The following is a 26,615-nucleotide window of genomic DNA, read 5'->3' as shown; positions in this document are numbered from 1 at the left end:
GAACAGTGCTTTGTTGCTCTCTCCCTCGCACTCATGGGGCGTTCCGTAAGTGCGAGAGAGACAGAGTGAGAAGCTCGGAGTCAGCCGACGCGTCGACCGACGCGTGAAACAGTGGTGAAGAAACGAGTCCCGTTAAACTTTTGCGGGGTGTGCTGGAGAAAACTCCAAACAAATACGGAGGGCGCGGTGGCGCCGGTGGCGTGGCACCGCCCACGACGTCTCCGGCTGGAGTCGGCTGGAGCGGCGCTGGAGTGCTGGAACAAACTATCGGACTGACTGCGGCAGTGCCGGGCAGTGCGATGTCTATCGCGCCGACAAGGAACAAAAGGTTGTTTCACGTCAGTGGTGCCGGACGCGTGGTCCTCCTGTCACCAACTAAAGTACTTTCGTCGCTCCGTCTTTCTCGCACTCGTAGCGCGCCCCGAAGGGATGCGAGAGAGACAGAGCGACGAGGCATCTTTCGGAATCAGCCTGCTCTGTCGCACTCCTGTCGTGCGAATTTCGCTGAGCGTCGGCATCGTCGTCAAGGCACGCGATGAGAGGTCCCCGTCGGCGGACAATGTGTGACCCCGCGACGTAGCCGAGCGATTCCGAAGGCTCGTTCCGTCTCTGTCTCTATCGCACTCGTGGAGCGCCTCGTAGGGGGGCGAGAGAGACAGAGGTGCTTCGAAGCCGCCCGACCGTACCGCAGTATCGGCAGGCAATGGGCTGTTAAAGCCCCATCAAGGAGCGCAACAAAAGGCTAAAGGCTCGGCCAAGCCGAGGGCGGCAGGGCCACGGCAGGGCGGCCGAGGGTGGCGTGATCCCGGCCTACACTCGACATGGCCAGCACGGCCAGCACGCCAGCACGGCCACGTGGCCAGTCCGGCGCACTGCACGGAGCTAGCCGGCCTGCTTTGGGAGGAAGCAGGGGGAGGCGGCGAGTCGGTTATTGTTGGAAACGCGTCGGGGCGTTGCATAACCCAATCCGTCGCGAAACGACGTGGACGGTGCAGCCCTGTGTGCACACTGTGCAGCCCCGCCAACACCGAGGCACATGCAGGGCCGCCAAGGTGGCGCGACTGCTGCCAAAGCTGTCATCACGCGCGGAGCAGCGAGCGCCAAGGGGCTGGGCGGCGCGAAAAAAGGCAAGAAAGCAGCAGACAGACAGACGGACAGACAGACAGACAGACAGACAGACAGACAGACAGACAGACAGACAGACAGACAGACAGACAGACAGACAGACAGACAGACAGACAGACAGACAGACAGACAGACAGACAGACAGACAGACAGACAGACAGACAGACAGACAGACAGACAGACAGACGGACAGGCTGACAGTCGATTCGGCGGGCGAGCTAAGCTGACCCGAGGCGCACGTCGAGGACCAACACGATTTATCAAAAGAGCTGGCTCGGCCCGCTGCCCACGCGGTGCGATTGGCCGGGGCCGGAGCCATCGGCGGGTCATATAATTACCACGACACTGTAACGCGCGCGACGGATTGGATTGGGTGATTCATGGCGCGCCGCCGCTGCCGTTGCACATCCAGGACATCCCAGAGAAAGGGGGACGTGTCAATTTGCAAGTTTTTATTTTGTTTACTCGCCGTGGAGGGGGCATGTCTCTTCTTGCTTCGCTCCAGCCGACTGATTCTGCGCGCTTTCTCTCTCGCACTCACGGGGCGTCCGGCACAGGTGCGAGAGAGACGGAGCGAGAAATGGTGGTGCGGAATCGGGGGAATCAGTCTGCAGGCGTTCGGTAAACACGGTAGCCGAACGGGGCGGGGGGCGGCGGCGGCAGGCGGTGGGCCCGGATGTCTCCGGGGCGTCCCGTCCCGTCCCACGCGCGTTTTGACACTCCGATGCAGACGCCAGATAGCGTGGCAAAGCGTAGCGCGCGGCGCAGCGGCCAGCACACCGCGCCCTGCGAGCCGAACGCAGCGAACGCCGCCAAACGAGTGCATCATCAAGATGGCGTGCCCGTCGGCCGTCGGCCGTCGGGCGTCACACCACTGCAGGACGCGCCGCGGGCAGGGCAGGGCAGGGCGGGCAGGGCAGGCTCGCCGCCAGTCGCATTATTGGGCGTAAAAGTTAAGCACCCTCAGCGGTGGACTGATTCCGAACTGTGCGTTTTTGCCGCCCTGCCTCTCTCGCACCCCTACGAGTGCGAGAGAGGCGAGAGACGAACCCCTCGGTAGGGCAAGCCGCAAGCCTAATTCGCAAAGAGTGACCAGCTCGCGGGCATGCAGATGAAGTGGGCAGGAGGCGCACCTTTTACCCACAAAAAAAAATACGCGAGCAGGAAGAAATGGCAGCTGGTTAGGAAAATGATTGGAAATGAAGAATGTTGCAGCAAGGCGGGCGCCGTGCGCGTGCCACTACAAGTTCGTCTTCATCCACCACGGCCGGTACGTGCCACTGGCTCGCTGGAGTAGTCTGATTCTGAACAGTGCTGCGTAGTCTCATGCCCCTCTGCCTCTCTCGTTCCCCCGCAGACTGATTCCGAGGGTCGTGTCCGTCGCTCAGTCCCTCTCGCACTCATGGAACATCCCTTCTTGGTGCGAGAGAGACAGAGCAACGAATGGCTGGCGTGTCGGGCCACAATGAACGCTATGTCAGGGGATTATCGCGGGCCGACTTGTATCTCTGTCTCTGTTGCATGCCAACCTGCTTGTCGCTGTCCGCTCCCAAGGCGACCCGACTCCTCGGCCGCTACTGCACTAGAAAAACCTCGTCCGCCCCACGCGAAAACGGGAAAGCGGGAAGGGGAAGGGAAAACGGGGACGATAAGACACGCGGCGCGCTCTGCGATACTTACGGTGGCGTCCCTTGCGAACAAAGTGCCTGTTTCCCTCTCTCGATCACTGAACTGCACTACAGCCGGATAAAATAAAGACTGCCGATAGATGCTGCGCCGCCAGCAGACTGACTCCGAGAGTCGTTTTCGTCGCTCTATCTCTCTCGCACCCAGGTGGTGTCCCTCATAGGTGTGAGAGAGAAAGAGCGACGAAAGCGACTCTCGGAATCGGTTCGCAGCCACCGTGGGCGCGGAGAGGGCATGCCGAGATGTCTCGATATGCTAAATCCCCTCGCCTGACTCTCCCGTGAACGAAAACAAACTCCACCCAGCTCCCAGCCTAGGTCAGCAGAGGTGCGAGAGAGACACAGCGACGAAAACACTGTTCGGAATCAGCTGTCCGTGCTCTGCAGGCTTTGCATACGGTGCGTTCAAGTGTGCCATAATGATCGGTCGACGCGGGAAGGTGTCATGTTTAGCCAAACAGCCTCAACCTCCGAGTCGAGTAAGTGATTTTCGCTTCGATAGTATCGAATGAGTCGCCGGCGCGACACGCCGCCGCTCTAGCGCCGCTCTAGCGCCGCCCACCGTGTCAGCGCGCCACCTCGGTGCGCCAGTCCAGCCTATAGAGTCGCTCGCCTCTACCGTCGCCCCGGTGGGACGCCAAGTGCGAGAGGGACAGAGCGACGTGTGCTGGTGCTGCTTTTTGAGGCGCAGGACGATTGTCTGATGGGACCTCAAAGATCCAAAGCCTCAAAGTCTGAAGGCGCGACGCCTCGGCGGGTGGCGAGGCGGCTGAGACGACGGACAATGTATTGCCGAAAAAGCAACGCCGGCATCGTATTCCCTCTGCCGTGCCGTGCCGCGCCGTGCCGTGCCATCCCCCACGCCGCGCCATGCCGCGCCATGTCGCGATGTCCGATCGGGCCGCGGAGATTCTCCGTCAAAGAGCAACGAGGCGAATGTGGCGGCGGCTGCTTCCGGAGACTGCCGACGTCGCTCTGTCTTTTTCGCACTCACGGGGCGTCCCATGGCGGCGCGAGAAAGATGGGGCGACGAGGCACTGTTCGGAATCAGCCTGCCGGAGTGACAGACGGGTGGATGGGTGGTCGCGGTCGTCACTCGCGGGGTCGCACGCGGCCTCGGTGCATTCGCGCACCGGAACCAACAGCAACAAAAGCAAGACGCATGCGAGAGCAACAAGAACAAGAGGCGGAGGAGGCGACGGTTTGGACCGGGTGGGCGTGTGGCCGTGCGGTTCGCCGCGGCGGCGGCGGAGTCTTTTCGCTGAGCAGAGAGGGCGTGCAGGATAAGGCTCAAATTTGCAGCCCCGTTACATTATTGCCTCTCTCGTAGCCCAACGGGCTAGTGGAGTCATTAACAACCCACCGGGGCACCAATTGCTTTTAGCTCCTCAACACAAATTGTGTTTTTTTTTTGTTTTTTTTTGTGTCCCTGAATTTGCCATCATAGGTCTTTTTGTCAAAGGCCCTGGCGCAAATATTTAATTTTAAAAGTGTTTTCTAAAATTTCGCGTATTTGGTGTTTGCGTATCACGTCACCCCATCAGTCGTCACCGCGTCCTCCACGCACGCGCTCGCGGAACAATGGGCGGTGCTGGCGGTCTTGGTGGTCCGGCGGGCGGCCAGCTTTGGGCTGCTGTGCGCCATGCGCCATGTGGCGAGAAGCAGGGAGGGAGTCTCTCCGCGGACAGGTCGGCTCGTCTGCAGTGTCCGTCAGTGATGTCATGCGCGTCCTTCAGGCTACCCTGCGCTAACCTCAGCCAATGGCCGAGCCGCAACCTCAACTCGCTCGGCTTACCCTCTTGATCTATGATCCCGAGCGACCCTTCTGCCGCTCAGCGCCCGAGGCCGAGGCGCACAGTGGGCCATAAGAAGACAGCGGTTCAAATCCCAGACGCGTTTTGAGCTCCAGAGTCGCTAAATAGGACTCGAACAGAACCTGTGACCCCACCAATGGATTGCTCTCCGAACGAGGAATCCATTGGTGGGGTCACTTGTTCGGTTCGAGCCCCATTCAGCGACTCTGGAGCTCAAAACGCGTCTAGAGTTTTGGCGCCGGTCTTCTGGTCCACTGTGCGGCGGCGCGGCGGCCAGAGAGACTCGGCTCGTCTGGGCGCGGGAGGAGAGAAGAGCGAGGAGCGACGGCGGCGCCTTTTCGAGCAATTTTCGAAATGATACAATGGCACACCGAGACACGAAAATGACACGCGTCCCTCGCGATGCGGAAGTGGACCCACGGCGGGCTCGGCCGGCCCGTCCGCGAAGTCCGCGAGGCGATTGTCTTTGGCCGGCCTATTTGCACCTGTCACGGCGCGACGGTGCGACGCTCCACCCAGTCATGAACACGTTTGTCGGCACGGAGTGACGAAGCGGGGCGGGGCGGGGCGGGCGGGGCGCACGGGGTGCCAAGGAGACAATGGCGTCCAGCAGAGCTGCCCTATTCGGGCATGGAGATGAGCACTAAACAGGACCACGCGCGCAAAAGAAACAACAACAAAAACAACACGACAACTTGATGACAAGCTTGAGACCAAAGTAAAAGCCAAGTAATTTTTTAAGGCGTAGCGATAGCCTGGCTGCTTTTGAAGAAAAAGCGAATCGCATCGCGTGCGCCGTGTCCAGTTAGCTCGTGGCCGTGACTCAAACTGTTACGTGTCTAATAATACGGACTCCGGGCCCGTTGTGCAGGGCGGAGCGGGAAAGGTGAGGGGGGAGCGGCGGGGCTGGCCTACTTGTGACCATATGGCAGGCCGTACTCCAGCGCGGTGACTTGGCGCCGGGGAAAGGAAGGGAGGGGAGGGGGCGGCGTGACAATGTCTTCTTGATAAGCGCCATGAACAGGTAGCAGCAGCAGCAGCGCGTCTCAATCTCACACCTCGACGCCGAGCTCGCCAAGCCCGATGAAGGATGCAGCCCTGCAGCTGCTGATGAGGCGGGACAGGCTGTCCTTGTCGTCCCCGAGGCGCCGGCTGGTTCTGCAGGCGGATTCCGAACGTGGTTTCGTCGCTCTGTCTCTCTCGCACCCATATAGTACGCTAGGGGTGCGAGAGAGAGATCGGAGAGCGGTGTCGCCGAGTGCCTTATCTCCACTAGCTCGTTATGGCCGTCCAATTTGTCGCGAGAAACACGTGTCCGCGTGTCGGCGGCCGCGGCGTGTTGCGCCAGCTCCGCCACTGGAAGGACGAGTTCACACTTTCCAAATTTGCAGTGGCGGTCTGATAGCGAATGGGTTGGACGCGCCCCCACCAGATGGCGGGATGGCGCCCCCGCTGCCCCACCTGGCGGTGCACTGGCGGCGCCCTGGCAGTGGTGCCGCACACCCCGACCGCCCCGACGATGCCCGCGATAGCCGAGCGCCTGTTTGGTTTATCACGCTGTCGCCCCGTCCGGCGCGGCGCCGACGCGACAGCCCGCCACCGCGTCGTCGGCGCGGTGCCAGCGAGGCCAGAGACTGCTCCTCGCCGACGACCGCCAGCTGGAGGTGCACAAATGCATCGGCCACGCCGCCGCTCCGAGCGCCCGCGGAGTCGAGGGCGGGCCGCCCCGCGGTGCTGCGGCGTCTGGCGGCACGGCCTACCCTCCAGGCGCCCTCAGCCCTGGCCGCGCCCCCTAAAAGTGTTGCCACACAAGTAGGCACAGATTCCCTCGCCCGTCCGTCCCCACGATGCACACGAATTCCTTTTCCTGGGAATGTAAATGCTGCGGGCGCGCCGCTTTTCTAGGATAATCAATGCTGGATCGCGAGGGAAATAACAAAACAACGCGCGTTCCCACTGTCACAGAGTCACAGGTCCAGGCCGCGGGCGGCGGCAGGGCGTGCCCGTCCTGCCGCACTGCCCCGCCACGCCGCGCACCGCCACGCCCAGCCACGCCCCACCACGGCCAGTCCGACCACGCGCGCGTCGCGCTTGGCGTCGCCGGGCGTCGCTAGGCGACCCAGGACGTCCTCATGGTGCGTCGCGACGTCCTGCCAGCCGTAATGCGTCCTCTCCGGCCGCCGCCCCGCCCCGCCCCGCCCTGCAGTGGAGGAACAAAGTGGCGCCATAACTCATGGCTTTCGAGGTGTAAACGGGCCAAGGCCTCGTCGCGCTCCTGGTATGCTTATGCGCGCGAAATAAGGACTTATACGGCGCGGCGTGATGGGTCTTGGTGGCAGCGCGTGACACATTGGGCCGCCCTGCTGGCCCTGCCTGCAGCCCGCAGGAGGCGGCTTTCCCCGCGTGCTCGTCAGCAGGCTGACTCCGAACAATGGTCTCGTTGCGCTGTCTCTCTCTCGCACTCACAGGGCTTTCAAAAGGGGTGCGAGAGAGAGAGAGCGACGAAGCGCTGTTCATAGTGAATCGTGCAGTGCAGGCGCATGCAGCTCAATAATAGCGCCATTCCATTGTTGAGCAGTCTGCCCCCGCCGGGGTTCGAACCCGCGCCGGCGGTTTTCGTGCCACTTGCTGGCGGTCCGTGCGTGGGCCGCGCGCACGCACTCTGGCGGAGCATGACTGTCCAGCAAGTTCCGTTTCCAAGAGTCGGCAAGGTTAAGGACGCCCCCGACCGGTGCGGAGATTCCAGTGCATGCACTCGCCTGGAGTCTGGAGTCTGGCGTCGGGGACTGGAGTGCGGGGCCGGCTTGGCCGGGTGGCGACCGGGCCGCGTGGGGGCGCCGCCAGCCGCCGCAGCACCGCGCCGAGGGGGTCCTCCAAGTCCAGCGGTCAGCGACCATGGACCGGGAAGCGACAGGTAGGCGGAGCGGGGCGGGGCGCGGCGCCGCAGGATGAGGATCGCGGCCGGCGGCGGCTCCCACCTCCCCGTTGAGGAGGACCGCGACGTCGCCGAGGTAGCGGTGACCGCGGCGCGTCCATTAGGCCAAAACGACTGGCGGCCTGTTTCGGGCCGCCGCGTTAAAAAGTAACGCGCTCATTTACTGCGCGAAGACGAATGGGACGGATGGCGGCGCGGCGGCCTGGCGGAGTGATACAGTACAGTGTCGACGCGTGCCGGGTGGCGGATGCCGTGGCGGATGCCCAGCCCTCTCTCCCCGAATCGGGAGGCCGTAAAATCGGCGAGGGGATTTTCGTGACGGAAGGAGGGCGGGTCGCGGTCGGGAGCAGCGGGGCCACGGCGGACGAACCCGAACCGCGCAGAGAGCAGAGCCGTGCGGCGCCGACGGCGGCGGCGAGCGCTTCGCGACGCGTAGGTGGAGGCGGGCCGGGGCGGCCGGGGCGGGGCGAGGCGGGACGGGGCGGGGCGGGGCGGGGTGGGGCGAAGCGGCGTGGGGGCGGACGGGCCTTGACATTGAGGACACTGCGGAGACTCGGAAACGACGCCGGCGACGGCAAATCAGAGGCCAGCCGGTCAACCCGGCCCGCGGGCAGACAGAAACCACGAAACAGAAAGAAGGGGGCGTATTCTAAATGTGCCCCAGCTAATGGAGTCGAAGCTAGACAAGACTTATCATTTAGACGCAAAAAATAGAGTACCAGGAAAAAATCGACGAAGAAAATTTCAGCGAAAGAGGGCACCCCGACGAACCGGCCCTCTTCCCTGCGGGAGTGGTACTCACCAGACAGTTTCCACAACTCACCACTGGAGCAACCGGAGTTACAACAACCGCAGTGGTACCTCATCTGTGATGTGGAGGAGTCCTGCCTTTCCCACCTTTCCCAGTAGGTGTCAAAGAAGTGATTGAAGCCATGGGTACAACCCGCAATGGTATATGAGCCTGAGCCAGTAAAAACGTGTCGACGTAGGGATTCGATCGCCCGATCCGGGCGTCGTATACGGACGCCTGTCCGCACTCGGCCACCAACGTGCTTTAAATGCATCAGTTATTTTTTCGCCAGTGTATAATATGCAAGTAAAGCTCAGGCGGACTGACAGGTAACTGATCCCCCCGGATCCGGTCCCGGTGAAGACAGAGTGATCGACTTATGCCCCCGATGGTTATGAGAAATATGGGCGCAGCAGGTACCAACAGAAGGCGTGCCTCGCGATGGTCTCGCGGGGGGCGACGGGGGCTCGGCGCGAGTGGTGGTGTGTGTAATTGATTTAACGACCGTCGTACAGGCAATCATCCACGAATGGGCAGCACGTTCGTTAGTCGTGCGGTAGCCATGCACACGATCCCCGAGACGGCGCGTCGGTGTGTGCGTGTCTGTTTAAGTATGTGTGTGCGTGTATTGTGCGCGCGTGTGTGCCGGTGCCAAGTCGTCGTGCCCCGTACTCGTTTCGAGTCTGATTTCTGCGCCACGCGGCCAGCGGGCTGATTCCGAACAACAGTGCTCCATCACGCCCTGTCTCTCTCGCACCCCCTACGGAGCCCCATAGAGTGAGAGAGACAGAGCGACAAAGCGCCGTCCGGAATCAGCCTGCTGCCGCGGCCGCGCACACAAACACAAGATGAATCAAGATTGCGCTCGGTGATCGATTTAGAGGGCGCGGGGCGTGTTTTGGTGGAGGCGGGTCGTACGCCAGCGCGCCGGCCGGTAAGTCATGCTCCTCATCCTTCTCGGTGTCGGCGGGGCGGCGGGGCGGCGACCGGCCGCGCGTTTTCGCGGTTTTCGCAGACATGTCGCACCCGTGCGCGGCGCGGGGGCGGCACGGCGATGGCGGCACGGCGATGGCGGCACGGCGCCTTGCCGTCGGAGTCGTGCTCTGGAGGTTCATGTCCCCGCCGTGTACTGCCGTGCTGCCGTGGTCCAGATGGGACATCCCTCCCGCAGCCGGCCGGGCCTCTGCGGTGGTAGGCCGTGGGCGAGGAGGCGCGACGAGGTGTGCGGTGCGTCACGCGGCGAGCACGCCGTGCAGGCCGAGGAGCAGGCCGTGGCAGGCCGTGGCCAGGCCGTCGAGGACCGCGGGGTGATTGGTTTGTTTTGCGACGATAACGGCGGCCTCCCCGCCGGCCCGCACCTGTTTCGTCTACCCGCCTCACTCCGAAAGGATGTTTTCCTCGCTCTGTCCCCCTCGCACCCCTCCGAAACGTCCCACGAGTGCGAGAAAGACAGAGCGACAGGCGGCAGGCGGTGCCGCTGTGCCGCTCTCCAGTAAGTAGACCCCGTCCAGTATGGCGCCGACTACTCGACCTGCAGGCTGACTCCGAACAGTGCTCCGTCGCTCTGTCTCTCTCTGTCTCTCTCTGGCGCGGACGGGAAGCCCCACGAGTCCAAGAGAGATGAGATGATGAGGGACGCGCGTAATTTGAGGGTGCGACGGGCGGCCGAACGTCGCCAGGCTATGTAAGGCGGTGCGTGGCCGGGGACTCCAGCGGTGCGGGAGGTGGCGGCCGATGTCCGCGGGGCCTTCGCATCGCAGTGCTGTCGTCTCTCTCGCTCCTGTTCGGACCGCCCAATGAGCGCGAGAGAGACAGAGCGAAGCGACGACTGCTCGGAATCGGTCTGAAGTGTGTCGAGGGTCCTGACGCGAAGCCAATCACAGCTAATTGTCGGATTGTCGGCGAGGCGCGGCCGGGCCGTGGCGAGCCGCCGCCGAGGCGCGTGGAGAACCACCGCGCCCGGAGTGCACAGTGCGACTCCACCAGAAATGCGCGATTTATGGCGAGTGGATCGGCCGGCAGCAGCGCCTCTTCGCTCTGTCTTTCTCGCTCATTAGGGACATCTCGCCTGGGTGCGAGAGAGACAGGCGTTGCGAGCGCTGCGTGCTCCAGCGTAGCCACGGCAGCAGAGCTGTAGCGCGTCCCACCTGTTGGCCGCTGCCCTTCCCTTCGAGTACTCTGCGAAACCGTTTAGACGCGTATCGTATGAGAAAGCCAAATATAGAGCAGGATTTTAACCTTCTCTTTATGTTGTCGTCATCATTGTCGTCACCGTCGTTGTTGCTGTTGCTTTTGGCCAGCCGGCCGGCACTCCGAGTCCGCCGGCCTTTGCCCCGCTGGACTCGCTGACTGGCTGGACTGCAAGAATTGGGCGGTGGAGATGCGGCCCGTCACGTCGCGATGCTAAGTGAGTAAGGAGCCGTCGGACAGCCGCCACGCCGACAAGCGCCTCTCCATCCAGTAAATTGGTTACGCAAGTTTGCCGCGCGCTGCGCGTTCTGGCTGGACCACGCCGAGAGACACGTAGGAGCACCAATGAACGACAGGAGCACGGTGACACGTCCCGATACTCCACAGCCGTGGGCGCTGCAGCACCGATTCTACGATCGCACGCCAGGGGGGTCGATACTCCTCACACGGTGCCAGTTTTTTCGCAAATATTTTCGGCTCTGCTTTTTGTTTAGAAGTTGATCGAGAACGTGGGCGCGGAAAGGAAGTCTGCGGGAGACACTTTCCGCTCCTCGGCGTGGTGGATGCGTGGCTCGGCTGGGGCCACGCCGTGCTGGCCGTGCTCGACGCCCACCTGCGAGGTTTGCCGCCGTCCCCGCCGCGTCCCCGCCGCGTCCCCCGCCCCACCGGCAAGACGCCGAGACGCGGAGCCGCGCGGAAATGCACGCCAAATTCAATGAGCGCCCTGACTCACTCCGCGGAGGAAAGTCAGTGGGCCGCAGTAGGCAGCCGAGCCATTCAGAGAGCCAGGCGGCGGGAGCTCGGGAGACCTGCTACCCACAGCGGATGCACCACCTCCATCATCATCAGCAGCGCTGTTCAGCCCTCAGCAGACCTTTAACGTTGAGTCCGCAGCGTGATTTTTCGACTTGTCAAAAACTTATTACGCCCCGAGTTGCGTCTATTAATTGCTGTTCGACTGGCGATCGGCGTGCCCCCACTCCACTGCTGGCCGCTGCTGGCCGCTCTTGGCCCGGTCCGGCGCGGCAGTGGCGTGGCGGCAGTGCTGCAGGTCACCGTATATGGGTGTGAACTGTCAGCCTGTCGCTGTCGGCCCCGTCGTCCCCGTCGGCGTGCTCGCGGGGCGCACCGCTCCATGTCGCTCCGACTGGTCCCTCTCCAATACCAATACCAGCCGCGCAATCAGCGGGCCGCCCTGTCTCTCTCGCTGCCCTGCGGGACGGGCCGAGGGTGCGAGAGAGACAGAGCTATACGAATGCGCTGTGCGGGACCAGTCCGCCAGGACACGCGTAAACGGCGCGACAAACGAGTGCGGGTCATTTGTCCGCTCTCGCTGTGGACACAAAAGAGCGTATCTTGCGCGGGCTGCACATGCGACTACACTGTTGTGTGCCACTGACTGTCAGTTCAAGGGACGGCTTGTTGCCGACGTCTGACCCATGGCCCGGTCCCGTCGGGATCAAAATGCGTCGCTTTTGTTCAGTCACGACGCAAGTAAACGTGCGGCAAACTAAACTTCAGCGACGCAGTCCGCCTGAGGCGACACTCACTGACTCACCCCTTTTGCTGGCGCGGGTTGGCAACTTCCTGGGACGGGGTGGCGGTGGTGCTCCGGGCGTCGGATCCTCAGTCGAATGTCACTTTGTTCGGCAGTGCTGCCAACTCCTCTGGGTTCCAGGTTCCAGAGGTCGAGGGGTTCGAGTTCGATGATTGCAGGCCGGCCTAGGGCCGCGCCGTCCGGGTGGTGCAGTGCGTGGGTGGCCGCTCACTGGGGTGGTATGGCTTCGGTGGCAGACACGCGGAACGCCGGCGAGCGGGGGCGGTGGCTCCCCGGAACGAGTTTCACGGAAATGGCGGTTTTGGTCACTGGGAGGGTCGGAGGAGGGTGCCAGGTTGGGCCCGAGGGCCGGGCCGGTGCCGGTGCGCGGTGCAAGCCTTGTCCAGGCGTTCCTTGTGCTGCTGGGGGAGCGGCCTGCTTTTGCTATGCGTTCTGGCGAAGCTGATCGGGGACTGAAGGCTGAAGGACTCGACGCCGGCTCGGCGGACCGCGCGAGCTCCCCCCGTGGCTAGCCTGCCCCCTCCCCTCTTCCCCAAGCCGGCTGGAGTCCCCGGCCTTCCCTGCCGCGCTTGCAGATCCGCCCGTGTGTGTGTTTGTGAGTGTGAGAGAGAGAGAGAGAGTGGAGGGGGCCGATGTCCGTCCGTCCCGCGCCGCCCCGCTATGCTCCAGCCGTCCTGGGGCGGCGCGGCAGGTGTGTGGGCGTTTGCTGGGAAAGAAGACCGGATAGAATTGGTCGCGTTTAACGTGACAAGTACTGCCAAGTCCAACGGGAGTCCCACCCCACCGTCGTGGTCGCTGCCAACCGGTAGTCCCAAGCGGTGATCCACTCTCGACGGCCTCTACCCCGGAGCTTCGGACAGATCACGTGACGCGCGAAGAGGGCCGCGAGCCAAGGCGTTACGTCGCCGAGGTCACGGAGCACACAAAGGAGCCCCCCGTCATGCTTTCCTCCGCTGCCCGCCGCTTGTTCGGGTCGTACAGTGCAGGGCGCCGCCCTCCGGAAAATTGGAGCGCCGTGGCTGGCTGCTGGGCTGGCTGCTGGGCTGGCTGACTGGCTGCCCGCTGGCTGACCGGCGCCCGGGCTGCCGCCACGCACCGCCACCCCGCGGGGTGCAGGCAGCACAAGCGCCACATTACGCATACAATGCCGCACCGGCGCGCGCGTGACCGAGGGATAAAAGCAGCGCCTTACAGAAAAAGAGAGCTCCAGTTGTGAGTACAGTCACGCACGCGACGCACGCGCTCCGAGGCCTGGCCGTCCGTGCCATCGAGAGGACGTCGTCGATGAGGGGTGTCTTGGCGACCTGCCCCGTGGCGTAGCGTGGCGTCCTTGGCCGCGACGCAGGCCGTGGAGCCGGGGGATGGGATGGCACCATGGCGGCGACCGAGGCGACGGCGATGCAACAGGGCCTGGCGCGGCTCGGCGGGCCTGCCTTGTATGGACACAGTGGACCACATACTGGCCCGTTTGTTTAGTCTGGCTTCGGTGCAGCGTGCAGCGCAATGCAGCGCCGCCCCCCTTCCGCCCGCTTCCCGGGTTATCTACGCAAATCGGGCCGGTGCCGACGGCTGGCTGCATCCCGTTCGGCCGGCGGGCGCCCCGTCGGCGTGGTCCTGAAGGCCCTGCCTGTGGCGGAGTGCGCTTCCAGGTCGAGGCCGCCGCGCCGTGTCTTCGCCGTGTCTCCACCGTGTCTCCGCGTGGCCCGGCCGGCCCGGCCGCACTGACCACCGCACCGACCACATTGGCAAACTGGAAGCGGCCATTTCAGGACGTGTGTCAATGTGTGCCAATGTGCGCGGGCCTTGGGGCCGCTGCAGCCTGCAGCACGACGTGCGGCAAGTGAAGGGAGGGTCACTTTCAGGGCGCTGAGTCTAGGGTGGCCACCCGTCCGGCCGAGCGTTCTTCGGGGGCGTGCGCTACGACGGCGGCACGTTTTCGCCGGAAGAGATCGGATGGTGCTACACTCGCCAGGATGGGAGACAGCCGTCCGATCGGCCAGCCTCACTGTCACTGCCAGCCCCGCGCGGCCACGCGGCCCGCTCTCTATAGAAAGCCACTGCCAAATGTAGTCTGCGAGGGGCGACGCTCCGGCGCCATCGTCTAGCTAAGAGGTTTATGTGTGACGACGGTGCCGAGCAGTCTGGGTCGTTTCCTCTGTCGAGAGTGAAATTCAAGGGATCTCTAATCGCGCAGGGATTTTTCGACGTGTTTTTATATGGAATTTTATGAATTTTTACGAATTTTACTGTGGGTTTTCGGATGGATTTTCACACTGGACATTTGAAATTCACCGAGACTCTTCAGTCCATATGTATATGCCTATAGACCTACAGAATGATCAGAGTGATTCATAACGAAGATAAATGACGTTTCGGCTCCCCGTAGTAGACCCCACAGCTGCCAAAACGTCATGACAATCAAACCACCGAACGGCAGCAGGCCCATGGCGTCCACGGCCTGCAGGCTGCCAAAAGCGACGCTAACCAATCGGTACGCACGGCCCATGTCGGCGACTGCCAGCCCCGCCAGCCCCACCAGCCCCGCCAGCCCCGCCAGCCCCCCCAGCCCCGCCAGCCCCGCCAGCCCCACCAGCCCCGCCAGCCTGGCCGAGCGTCGTGGGCCAAGCCACCAAGCGGAGGACCCCGGTCCTGCCCTGCCCGGCACGGCCCCTGCCGCAGCACGGCGAGCACGGCCGCCCGGACTGCGCATGCGCAACCTCGCCGAGCAGACGACAGCCTTATTTGGAAGAGGTGTAACGCAGTAACGCAGCACTGTAACGCCGACAAGCCTGGCGGGACGAGCCGGACCGGGCCGCCGGGCGGGGCAGGGCTGGACGACGATCGGAAGGGGACAGACCCGATTTTCACTAATTTTGGTGAGAGTTTTTGACTGACAAAATAATCGCAATACGTGCTACTAGCGCAGCAACTAGAAGACCTGCTCAACACAGCCCTAGAAACGGGGTGAACAAAGGGGAGTGTCAGACTCGGCTAAGGTGTGTAGGGGTGAACGGCCAAACGGCTGCTCCTGCTACATACCCAAATTCTGTGGGCGTATGAACCCGGTCTACCGATAAAGCCACTACTCTCAGTAGGGACGACCCGTCACGTGCTGGTGAATCACTGACATGGCGGGGCGGGCCTGAAAGCCAGACGATCAGTTGTGGTCCAGCCATTAATCGCAATCGCAATCGCCTGCGAGGTAGGCCAGCGGCCGTCCCGCAACACACCGCTGTGGAGACGGTGGCCTACCTCGCCCCTGTCTTCTCCAAAGGGGCAAGCTAGGCCGCCGTCTCGACACCAGTGTGTTGTGGGACGGCCGCTGGCCTACCTCGCAGGCGCTACAGCCTCCTTCAACTTGAACTTGAGATGGCTGGACTACAATCTCACGTGGAGTTCCATAGGGGTGCAAGAGAGACAGAGCGATGAACAGCGGCGATGCACCGCATCAGTCGACTACGAAGTGCGACCAGTGGGGCGCATCCTGGCCGCCTAAATCGACAGGGAAGGCCCTTGGGTGGGATCCGCTGGTTCGGCCCGCCCCGCGCCGTTTCAAATGTTGCCGCGGCGAGACGCGGTGCGGCGGCGCGGCGGTGCGCCGAGGACGCGACGCGTCCCGGTGACAGCCGAGGTGCGCGGCGCAGCGTCGCGGTGCGGCGGCGCGGATCAGACGAAGATGCGGCGGAGAGGGGGAGGGGATGGGGAGAGGGGGAGGTGGGGAAAGGGAAGGCGCGACGCGGCGCCCGCGGTCTACCTCCTCGCGGCACATGCGCGCCGCCCACCTCGCGACGCACAGCGCTGCCGCCCCGACACGCTCGCGCTGACTTGCGCCGCGCCGCGCCCGCCACTGGCGTGTCGCCCAGGCCCGCCAACTTTGAATCCGCGTTTGGCGCGACGCGGCTGGCGCGCACTGGAAGCGCGCATGCTGGAAGTGCGGTCCGCTAAGGCTGCCCCGGCTGGACGGCAGTCGAGGGCAGTGCAGGCTCGGAATGAGGGACTTCTGCCAACAAACAAAAGCCAAAGAAAAGTGCGGAAACGAGGCCGAGGCTGGCCGAGGCTGCTGCTGTTTGTTTTGCTTGTTCATTAAGTCCGGACGCCCCGCCACACGGCCGCCACTCGCCGCACTTCCCTCGCCGTCGCCTACTCGCGCTAGTTCTGCCCGTGCCCGCCAGGGGGCGCTGCGCGTCCCAGGTGACACTTCATTCATTAGGCCCCCTCCCCTCCCCTCCCCTCCCTCCCCCGTCGTCGGCACGTCGAAGCCGAAAGCCCACGCCAGTACTTTATGGCGAGTGCGGCTGTGTTCCTAAGTCATTGTGAGCGTGAGGCGGCCGACGCGCGGTGGTCGCGCGGTCACTTTGGGGGTTCGCGCTCGTCTGCCGCCCTGTCGCCCAGTCACGCCGCCCCGCCCCGCCCCGCCCCGCCCCGCCCCGCCCCGCCCGCCCGCCGAAACGCCGTGCAATAGAATTTGACGACCGCGACAGCGCGACACTCGACGGCGCGTCATTTGGGCCCGAGAAATATGGACGCATTTTACGGCGAGCGGGCTGGTTCCGAACGGCAGTGTCGTCGCTCTGTCTCTCTCGCACTCCCGCGGCGCTCCGTAAGGGGGCGAGAGAGACAGAGCGTCGGCCCGCAAGGGTCATCGCGCTGATCGCCGCGTAAAAAAGAAGCGTCCCTAACATACATCCCCGACCAATTTCCGAAAAAGGCGCGAGAGCACATTTACATTGGCGTGTGCATTCACACCTGCAACGACGTAGCCACCTATAAACAGCGGTCTGGCCGGTCGAGGGAGCATAAAATGAAGGCGCTTGTCTTTTCGGCGCGGCTGGAGCGGTACTCGAACCCACGGCGGCCGCTTACATTATTTGCCAAAGCCCATTCATCACACCTCCGCCGTGCATTTCGGCACATCACCGACGATTATGCACACCGTATGTCTTCGGCGCGCGTCGCTTGCGAATCGTGCGGACGTCGTCGGGTCGCCGGAGTGGAGGTGGCGGCGTGGAGGTGGCGGCGTGGCGGCGACGGTGGAGATCATCCATTACCCGGATAATCAGCGGAGAGCTCACCTTCCGATTGAGTTGTTGTTTCCCGGCGTCGGCCCGGCTTTTCTCATCGGAACGCCACCCCTACCCCTGTCCCTCCCCTCCCATCCCCTGCTCCCCTCCCCACGACCCGTTTTAACGACTTGGCGCTGTCCGGCGTGCGGCCACGCCGTGCTTAGCCTCTTCGCGGGGGGCCTTCGGCCTTTCGGCGTGTTGGTTGGACGGGACGTCCCCGCCGACGTCAAGCAGCCCGGCTTCTTGCACAAGTCCGCCTGCTCCCTGCCGGCCATAGCCGCCCCTGCGCCAGTCGGGGCCAGTCGGGCTGCTGCAGGCGCCGGCAGGTGCAACACCGCGGTGTTCTGCGCCAAAATGTGATATAAGTTTGATCTCGGGCGATCTAGGGTAAGCCGGCCTGCCGCCCAGACCGCCGCCCATCCAGGATACGACGCACGGACCTCGCTTGGCCACGCCTCAGCCACGCCTCGCCACCCCCGCGGCCCTCATTTGTCATGTTGAGGCGCTGTTAATGTTCGGCAACCCACCGCCGCCACGCCACCACCAGCACGCGCTGTCAATCGTCCGCCGTGTGTGTGTGTGTGTCTACGCGCGCTTGTGTGTGTGCGCCTGCGTTGTGCATGAGGCTAAGACTTACATAAGAATCATTTATGTTCATAAAGCAGAGCGCTAGGGTAAAAATAAAAGATTTAAAATGTGTCATCGTTGCGAGTCGATTGCTTCGCCCACGCGGCCACGGCTACGCAGAAAAACAGGTGACTTCATAGTGTCTCCCCGTTGTGCGCGGCGTCCAAAGTTGGCACCTCCTCGTTAGCGAATAGAATATTAAATTCCGATGAATTCGATTTGGTGTTGACGGTGACCCAGACGTCGTCAAGTCGCGAGGACTGCCGCGGCGGCGAAGGCTGGGCGTGTCCGCGGCGTCTGTTCGTTTCCCAGGATGAGGTGGCCGAGAAGGCCGTGGCCCAGAAGGCCGCCGTCGAGAGGCGCCGCGTGGTATGGTGATTTAAGCAGGGCGTCGAGACGCGGCGTTCCATTCCGGCCATGCCCGGCCATGCCCGGCCATGCCGCATGACGCGGTGCGCGCGTTACGCGGCTCGCGGTCGAGCCCACCCTGCATGACGCGCTGTCTCTCTCGCACTCGTGGGGCGGTCCGTGCTGGTGCGAGAGAGACAGAGCGACGGATCGCTGTGCGGAGTCAGTCCGCCGCTCTGCCTTGGCCAGCTTTGGCCTTGGCCGGCGTCACCGCCGTCGTCACCGCCCTGCCCGAGGATGGGCGACGGTTTGAAATTCATACATTACACTGTCGCGGCCCCTCCGTCCCCTCGCGTCGCGGCCCCTCTCCGCGGCACTGCCTCGCATTGCCTGGCATCAACTGGCATCCCCGACGCGCTCCTTCCGGTCGCACGGACTCTCCACGAGGGACTCTCCCTCCACTCTTACAGTGCAGCTGGCCGGCAGGGCAGCCCGGCAGGGTGGAGTCCACAGGCCACCTCTTCCTTCGCCTCCGTGCCGAGCACCGCCCGAGAATCTGGAGCAAGAGGGGGACCCGAAGGGCCAGCAGCCTGCAGCCCGGGGCGGCGGGGGCCGGGGCAGGACCGCGGCGGGGGCGGCGACGGCGAGGGCGGCGCGGACGCGGCGGGGGCGCCCGCGGAGTGGGGGCTAGGCAACCACGCACGGCAGGGCTGCGCGGCGGCACTGCCTAGCCACCTCTTGACAGGCGTGCGGCCCTAGTGCCGCCCTTCGACGTCCCTCCCGCCCCACGGTCCAGCGGCCCTCCACCCGCCTGGAGCAGGGCCTGCAGGGCCTGCAGGGCCACGGCTCACTCGGAGTGGGTGGGCAGGGCCATGCTGAGCGCACGGAGGCGGCAGGCGGCATTGCGCGGCTGTGCGGTGTGGAGTCCCAGCGCGGCGCCCTAGACTTCTCTACCAAAATGATGAAAACTGTTCGGAAGAAAGCGTTCTCAAGCACGGCGATACTGCGCACTTTCCTCGCGCCGTTGCCGTTACTCCCCGGAACGAGGACCCAACCGAAGATCGCGGGGCGTCGCACGGCGCTCGGCCGACGCGACGAGACCAAGACGCGGTGCCGTGAAATAAGAGAGTCGCTCGCGCCTCATGGAGGCGGCTGAGTTTATGTGGCCACGCCCCGGCAGCCCCGGCCCGGGCGCACCACTGCCAATGTCACCGTCGTGGAGAAGGAGGCGGAGGAGTCCGAAACGCGCTTTCGTCGCTCGCTCTCCCTCGCACTCGTGGGGCGTCTCCCCGGGGCGCGAGAGAGACACAGTGCACTGCTCGGAGTTCGGAGTCGATCGGACTACCGGCAGCGCGGCCCAAAGTCACTTCGTAAATCACGGATCCTCGAGTAAAACGCGAAATACGACGCCTGGTCGCTCACTGGTCACTTCGGCGCCGCGACGCAGACGAACGCACCAGGACGCACGCCACGCTGGCCGAGGCCGAGGTCCATACATGGCGACGGCACCACCGCGGCGACCGCGGTGCACCGCCACCGACAGGGCCGACAGGGCCGACAGGGACAGGGGCTGCTCTCGGGCTGCCCGCCGGCCTGGCCTCGCCTGGCCTCGCCTGGCCTCGCCTCCCGGGTCTGCTGCGTGCCCTGCTTGCCGTATGCCGTCGTCCACCGCTGGCCTTCCAAGCCGTGGCGGCGGCCGGGTTCGAATACTCGCCTTTGAAACATTTTTTGGTTGAGTGCGAAGCCGCGATACCACCAGAGCATGCGTGTCTCGCTGTTATCACCGAATAGTTTGGACCTGATGCTCGAATTTCTCTCCCAAATCGACGGCTAAAGTCGCGCTTGACCTTGCCCTGAGATGTGGCGCAACAGCCTGTTGAGGTTATTTTTTATGTCGTGCTTTTCGCCTGTTGTTGCATTCATACTGCCCGGCATGGCGCGCGCTCGGCTCACCGCGTCGCGTTGTCCGGGGGCGGTGCGGGGCATCCGTGTCGCATGTCTGTCTCTCTGTCTCTCCGTCTTGCCTGACTATCTGGCCGTCTCCCTCCGCCAGGACTGCTCAGCGCCGAAATCCATCAAGCTAAACTTGACCGGACGGACCGTCACAATTATTATTAAGGCGTTCGGTCCGCCGGAGACGGACGATACGTGTCCTTTGTTGTTGTTGTTGTTGTTGTTGTTGTTGTTGTTGTTGTTGTTGTTGTTTTTTCGTGTTTCCTTGTTAATGTTGTTGCTGCCGCTCGCCTCTCATTGCGCGGCTTTTGTTCCTGCGAGACACACTGAAGGGTAATGGCGTGGCAAACGTGAGGGAGGGGGCTCGCACAACAGTCGAGACTTTATTCCCAACAACGTCCTGTTTGAGGGACACTCTCGCGTCACTCTTGATCCCCCTTCCAAATGGTCGTTCCAGGGGTTCCGTTCCGTCAGTCACAGGTACTTGGAGAGCCGCTGCGATCCTCGTTCCCACTGGCAGCGTCAAGTCTTTCCGTTTAGAAAAGGTTTATGATTATCCCCCCTTTTAGGTACTAGATAGGCCGCCTGGGAGGTGTGCAACAAGCACCACTTTCCTGTTGAAAGTAGGCAAAAAGATCAGCTTGACCCCTCCTTGGGAAAATCCTGGATCCGATGCGGCGCGTTGGCGGATGATCGCGCGCGTGGAGTGCGCAGATCCAGTATCTTGTTGCAGTGTTGGCCGGTCCGTTACTCCAAAGTGGCTTTGGCTTCAGCTTCATTTTCAGTTGCAGGCCGCGCCGGGCTGCGCCGGGCCGTACCGGGCCGCGCCGAGCGCCGCGAGACGCCTTGTTTTACGGCCGTGTGGGGGATGAGGGGACACGGACGCCGGCTGAGGCAGGCTGAGGTCGACAAAACGGGATGCCGGCAAAAAAATTCGCACTGCCATGCGGAAAGTTGAGTGAGGACTGCGATGACTTACTTGACGAAGAGGCTGAGGTAGTGAATGTTCAAAGGGTGACCCTTGAAAGTGTCTCGCGCGGAGAGCAGGAAAGTGTCACTGGTTTTTGTTTTGGTTCTGCTAGTGAAAATAATATTTCCTTGCTGTTTTCTGTCAGTGAAAATAATAAAGGTTTTTTGTGTGTTTCTGACAGTGAAACTGATAATGTTTCACTGCCTGCTCGGACTGAAAGGTCAGCCGCCATGAGGGATGGGCCACCGCGACACCACCGCGGCGGCGTGATGCGGCCGTGTCGGGCCGTGTGCACCTGGCCGTGGTAGCGTGGCGGTGCGACGCGCGGTGCGACCAGGCCGCGCACCAGGCCGCGCACCAGGCCGTACCCGCCACGGTGTACCATTGCCCACCATTGCCGCCCACGCCCATTGGGTCAAGGCGCCGAGCTCCGCTGCTCGCGGCTCGCAGACCGATCCCGCACCGTCGCTCTGTCTCTCTCGCACCCCTGCGGAACGACCCATGGGTGCGAGAGAGACGGAGCGACGAAAGTGTCGTTCGGAATGAGCCTGCCGACGCCCGGTCGGGTCCCCGGCTCCGTTCCGTAGTGTGGCCGAGTCAGCCATCGCGCCGCCGCCTGTCGCGGACGCGTTGCAATGCGTCGCCTCCAAAAGCGTCCCGGCCAACGCGCCTCAACCTCATAACCAGGAAACGGACTATCAGGAGCAACAACGCCGTGAAATGCGACTGAAGTGAGTTCTTTATTCGCAGGTCGATCTATACATTTCTCTCGCTCCCACTCTGTCACTCGCACCAACACTCACTCACGTACTCACGCACTCACTCTCGACGACACCTACACACTAACACCTCACTTTCATATGACTAGTAGGTCCTACCACTTACAAAATATCCTAATTATAAATACAATAAATAATGACGCTTAAACCTAATTTAAAAAAAAAAAGAAACTTGGGGCTAGGTCGTGGATGGGTCATCCTGGTTGACGGGAGGCACTGGCGGCGCCGTCGTGCAGAAGCACTTGTTCTCCTTGCAGTTGCCGCCATGGAAGCCCTGCAGGTAGCAGTTGGAGTAGCACTCGTCCGGGTCGCACTGCCCCGGGCCCAGCTCGGCGTCGAGGTGAGTCAGCGGGGACTTCCCTGAACAACAAACGGGACATCAGCCGCCGACCACTTCACCAGATGTTTAGGATACTAAAGACATTCGACACTTAAAATGTATGTTTAAGAATTTTTGAGTGAGAGGGAGATGTATATCCCATCCATAATGCATTTAGCTTCTCGTCCTTGGGAAGGCAGCGAGATTAAATGTAGGTCAGCGTTCTGCGGACGGCTCGTGTATCAGTCAGTCAGTCAGTCAGTCGACTGAAGGAAAAGCTCATTTCTGTCTTTGGCCGATGGCCGAGTTGCGCCACAAGTCGATACGGCGTGTAACTGCAACGACGTACTCGGTGACGCGATTTAGACTTTATAGCCATCGTAAAACGAAACGGAAAAAGTCGAGATAAAAACGGCGGGGGCCACCAGACTCACAGCATCAGTGGGCAATGGGCAATCGGAGGCGGAATCTGCCCCAGAGACGAGAGCGAGAGAGAGAGAGAGAGAGAGAGAGAGAGAGAGAGAGAGAGAGAGAGAGAGAGAGAGAGAGAGAGAGAGAGAGAGAGAGTCGAAAGACTCGTTCGAGAGACTCGTGTCAGGCTCGTGGCGATTCATGGTTACCGCCGTTATCGCTATCGCATTGCCCGCCGACCGCCGAGATGTGTGTGCTCGCGATATCGCGATACCGCCGGCATGCGTATGTGTCTCGCCTCTATCGCCGAATAGTGTGGAATCCCCTCCGCGATATCGCTGTTTTCACAACATTTCGCACGTTTTTGGACACGCGCGCAGAGAAAGTTTCCGCGACTTTTGCAGCGTTACAAAAGTTATATTTGTGACGACGTAGTTTAAAAAGACAATTACAAAGCGAAGTCACTCTCTGTACAATTTAGTGCCACGAGCCAGATAATCGCGTAAACTCTCTTTGTTTACTAGACACACGATCCTTGAAAAAATTCGAGTTATCTCTTTTTTACACAATACAATTTCATTGAAAAGAATTCAAGTTAACCCTCCCTGTTTTCCCAGGTAATTTTTATTTTTCACGCGACCCTCAGTGATATTTGCAAGCCACTGGGCCCAATGGTATGCACAGTGTTGTACTTACGGAGCCACATTCTCCTGTAGTGCGCGCGCAGGTAGTGCGTGAGGGCCTCCACGTCGCTGGCGCGGACGTTGAGCACCACTGAGTGCGCGGACGGCGGCGGCACGGCGGACGCGGCCATGACGCCGGGCTGCGGCTCACCGCCGAGGACGTCGAGGCCCTGGACGGGGTCCACGATCGTCGGCGTCCTGGTGGAGGACGGCGACGGCTCCTCGTCGAGGACTCGCTGCTCCGCCATCTGCAGCGACGCCAGCGACACCAGTACCGCCAGCAAGCGCATCCTGGGCTCCAGCGTGTTGGGCGCGGACACGGTGGTTTACGCCTTCAGCGGCACCTCACTGGACACTTCACTGGACACTTCACTTGACACTTCACTGGACACTTCACAGGACACTCCACTGGACACTTCACTGGACACTCCACTGGAAACTCCACTGGAAACTTCACTGGACACTTGGCTGTGCTGGAGCGGCTGGAGCGGGAGGTGGGCCACCGGACGGTCCGGACGTTGGCGCTGCAGCCGGGCGGAGTGGGTCCAATCTGCAGCAAAGCGCTGGCCGCCAACGCCATCAAGCCAATGGAGGCCTTATCACGGTGCTGCAGCCTCGGCCGTGTCCGTCAAGGCAGAGTGCGGAGCGTGCCGAGCCAGGGATCGACCCCCTTCCCCTCCCTACCCCTCCGCCCCGCCGCCGCCCCGCTGCTGCCCCGCCCCCGACGCCCCCGTGGCTACGCAGCACGGCTTCAGGGTTTTCCGAAGCTGACCAATCCTCGCCACGGCTCTTTCCCTTGAGACTTCCGGGCGGCCTACCCGGCCTGCCTATCCCAGCCCTAAAATCCCCGGCGCCGCCCCGGTGCGGTGGCGCAGTGCCGTAGTGCCGCGTCATTCTGCTGATAAGACCGGACCGCCCTCCGCAAACCGCTCTCGCTCCCCCGCTGCCTCCAGGTGGCGTGCTTTGCGCAGTGATGCTGCCTACCCCGCGTTCGGCCAGGCGACCGGAAACACCATTCCCATCCCGGCTCAACACGATTTATTGCGAAAATTACTATTATTTTTGTATTTGTACTTATGTGAGCCGGAATAGGACCGGTGGACAGGCCAGGGCGCCTGCAGCCAGTTGCTCGCAGGGGCATCGCCCCGAACGGGGACCTTTCAACCCGCCACCACGCACCACGCTTCGCTGCAGGCTGCGCAGCAGCACGCTGGCGCACTGCAAAAACATCCGCAGTTTGGCGCGGAAAATGGAGTACGTAAAAAGGGCGGTCCCTTCGTGCTGGTTCTCACAAGCATCTCATGTAAACTGGTACGGAAAATACGTATACTACAAGGTTGCAAAGATTGTTATCTTGCAGTTTGCAGATTCCATGCCCTGCCCAGGGCGCCACCACTCAAGTGCATGTTTACGAAGGGAGAACCCGACCTCCGAAACACGTCATGCCACAATGTCCACAGTTGTTTTGTTACGTGTACACCGGTAAACATGTGAGTCGGCTACTTGAGTTGATTACATTGCTATCTTTCTTCGGTTCCATCTCGATTTGTTGGAAATAGGGTACACAGGGTGGCCGTCTTCGCTGTGCTGCGCCGTGGTCAGGGTTGTACGTGATCTGCCCTGCCCACCCCCACACCCACCCCGAAGGGACGGCATGGCCACGGCCGCGGCCCCGGCCGCCCCTTCGCCGGACTCGTACTTTCGCCTTTCGAGCACCCCGTCAAGTACGCCCTGCCCTTGGCCTTAGCGACGGCTTGGCGGCCAAGGCCGGTTGCCAGCCGGGAGGGAAAAGGCAAGGACGCCCACAAGGACAGTCCATGCCGAGCGATGATAGTGCCTTTTCTCTCTGTCTCTCTTGCACTCCGACGAGACGCTCCACGAGTGCGACAGAGACAGAGCGACGCAGTCAGCCCGCTGAGGACGGCCACGGCCACGCGCCTCGGCGCCACGCGCCACTGTTGATGAGTGCGGTGCTCTCCGTGTAGCGAAAACAGGCGAACGCGGACAACAACAAGCCGTGACGAGTGCCCTGAGCACTGCTGCGCACCGGGCGGCGCCTATATCAAGGGACGCCAGGGAAGGCCTGGGCATCAGTCGGCAAATCAGTCCAGGACCAACTCGCCGATACCGCCGCCGCCATGGCCCTGCAAACGAAAGCCACCCCCACCGTGCTGCTGCTGCTGGTGGTCTCCGCCGCCATCGTCCTCGCCAAGGCCGTGCCCGTGGACGTGGACCAGTCCGCGGACTCCGCGGTCCTGTCGAGGCCCGCGTCGCTCTTGTTCGGTCACAACAGTGGTGAGTTCGAAATCCCGCTTTTCCTCAGGCGAGCTCTGGATCATCTTTTGCAGCTGACGCTTCCTCTCGAGTTCCAGTTGCCCTCAATAATGACGCGACTGTGGCGTGTTTCAGAAGTGCGTGATGCCGGTGCAGGGCATGCCGCCGCCAACGTGCTGCAGCCGCTGCTGCTGACGTGTGAGTCTGCCGCCTGCACCAGAAAGTGCCGCAGCCAGTGGCGCAGAGGAGGGTCCTGCGAGCGAGGGCTGTGCATTTGCCGCTGAACGGCGCCTATCCATCCAGTCTGCGAGCGCTCCACCGGTCCGGCTTGGCCCGGCTTGGCTTGGCTCCACCGACTTTCAGAGGCTCAGGCTCGCCTCGCCATCACCGCACTTCAAGAGCGAGCCGGTTTGGCGTCTGCACACTGCAGCCGTGAACATGAGCTTGTTGGGTTGCCTACGCGTTACCCGATCAGGGGCAAGGGGCTCCCGCCCGAGGGGTAGGCAACCCATTTGACGCCGTCACGACGCTGCTTCCGCCAAGAGCGCGTGCTTTTTCTGCGAACTGCACCATATGCGACACTGTGACACTTCAAATTGATCTCGATAGTTTTAGTTCGCGATGATTGATTTATCTGTCTTGAGAATCTCCCGCTTTTGTTTTTAAGGGTATTTGTTTTATAATGGTATGACCTTTATTTGGTCTAACAATAAGGAGTAACTTTGAATTTGCAAAAATAAACTTGTTCTATTGCAGGGGATAGTTGCTGTTTTTTGCGACAATGACCCAGACAGGAAAGGTTGACAAGAAATATTCATAAGTGTTTATCATTTTGATGTTTTTATTATGATTTTTTTTCATAACATTAACTACTCTCTTCCCTTACAAAAAGGAAATAAGTTAGCATTTTTTAAAATATGATTTTATTCTTTTGTTACGAAATTCCCTGATAGCATTCAAGAATGCTTGACACAAAGGAGCATCTGGCGCAACGCCATCCAAAACGGACTACCAACTTGCACATCTATATTCAACCATAATACAAATTATACAAATCCAATAAAATTTTAAAATTTCCTTTGAAATATCAA

At 61.8% G+C, this 26,615-nt stretch overlaps 3 protein-coding genes across 13 annotated transcripts in view; 1 reads left to right on the top strand and 2 right to left on the bottom strand.

Annotated features, from left to right (window-relative positions):
• The window catches only part of LOC117654518 (mucin-5AC-like), a 65,558-nt gene extending 53,007 nt beyond the window's left edge, over positions 1-12,551 (bottom strand). For all 10 annotated transcript variants that reach the window (XR_004588316.1, XR_004588318.1, XR_004588317.1 and 7 more), the window contains exon 1: positions 12,098-12,551. The gene's annotated coding sequence lies outside the window, so the exon portion shown is untranslated. The remainder of the gene's footprint in view (positions 1-12,097) is intronic.
• Positions 12,552-21,779: 9,228 nt separating this feature from the next.
• LOC117648663 lies at positions 21,780-23,896 on the bottom strand. The gene is made up of 2 exons (XM_034391320.1): positions 23,264-23,896; positions 21,780-22,197 (listed from the first exon to the last, which is right to left on the bottom strand). Exons 1-2 carry the CDS (start codon positions 23,538-23,540, stop codon positions 22,016-22,018), a joined length of 459 nt encoding a protein of 152 aa, XP_034247211.1. The 5' UTR covers positions 23,541-23,896; the 3' UTR covers positions 21,780-22,015.
• Positions 23,897-24,355: 459 nt separating this feature from the next.
• On the top strand, positions 24,356-26,335 carry LOC117645506. 2 transcript variants are annotated; one of them, XR_004587728.1, is made up of 4 exons: positions 24,356-24,504; positions 24,611-24,740; positions 25,236-25,545; positions 25,660-26,335. XR_004587728.1 is itself a non-coding variant. In XM_034385766.1 (2 exons), the coding sequence occupies exons 1-2, from the start codon at positions 25,389-25,391 to the stop codon at positions 25,806-25,808; spliced, it is 306 nt and encodes a 101-aa protein (XP_034241657.1). In that variant the 5' UTR covers positions 25,254-25,388; the 3' UTR covers positions 25,809-26,335. The 2 variants fall into 2 exon arrangements, 1 of the variants encoding a protein (XP_034241657.1); XM_034385766.1 differs by lacking the exons at positions 24,356-24,504; positions 24,611-24,740 and having other exon boundaries at positions 25,254-25,545.
• The last annotated feature ends 280 nt before the right edge of the window (positions 26,336-26,615 follow it).

Source organism: Thrips palmi, unplaced genomic scaffold (assembly GCF_012932325.1).
Source record: "Thrips palmi isolate BJ-2018 unplaced genomic scaffold, TpBJ-2018v1 HiC_scaffold_10, whole genome shotgun sequence".
Lineage (NCBI taxonomy): Eukaryota > Metazoa > Arthropoda > Insecta > Thysanoptera > Thripidae > Thrips > Thrips palmi.
This window is presented reverse-complemented; position numbering and strand designations above follow the sequence as displayed.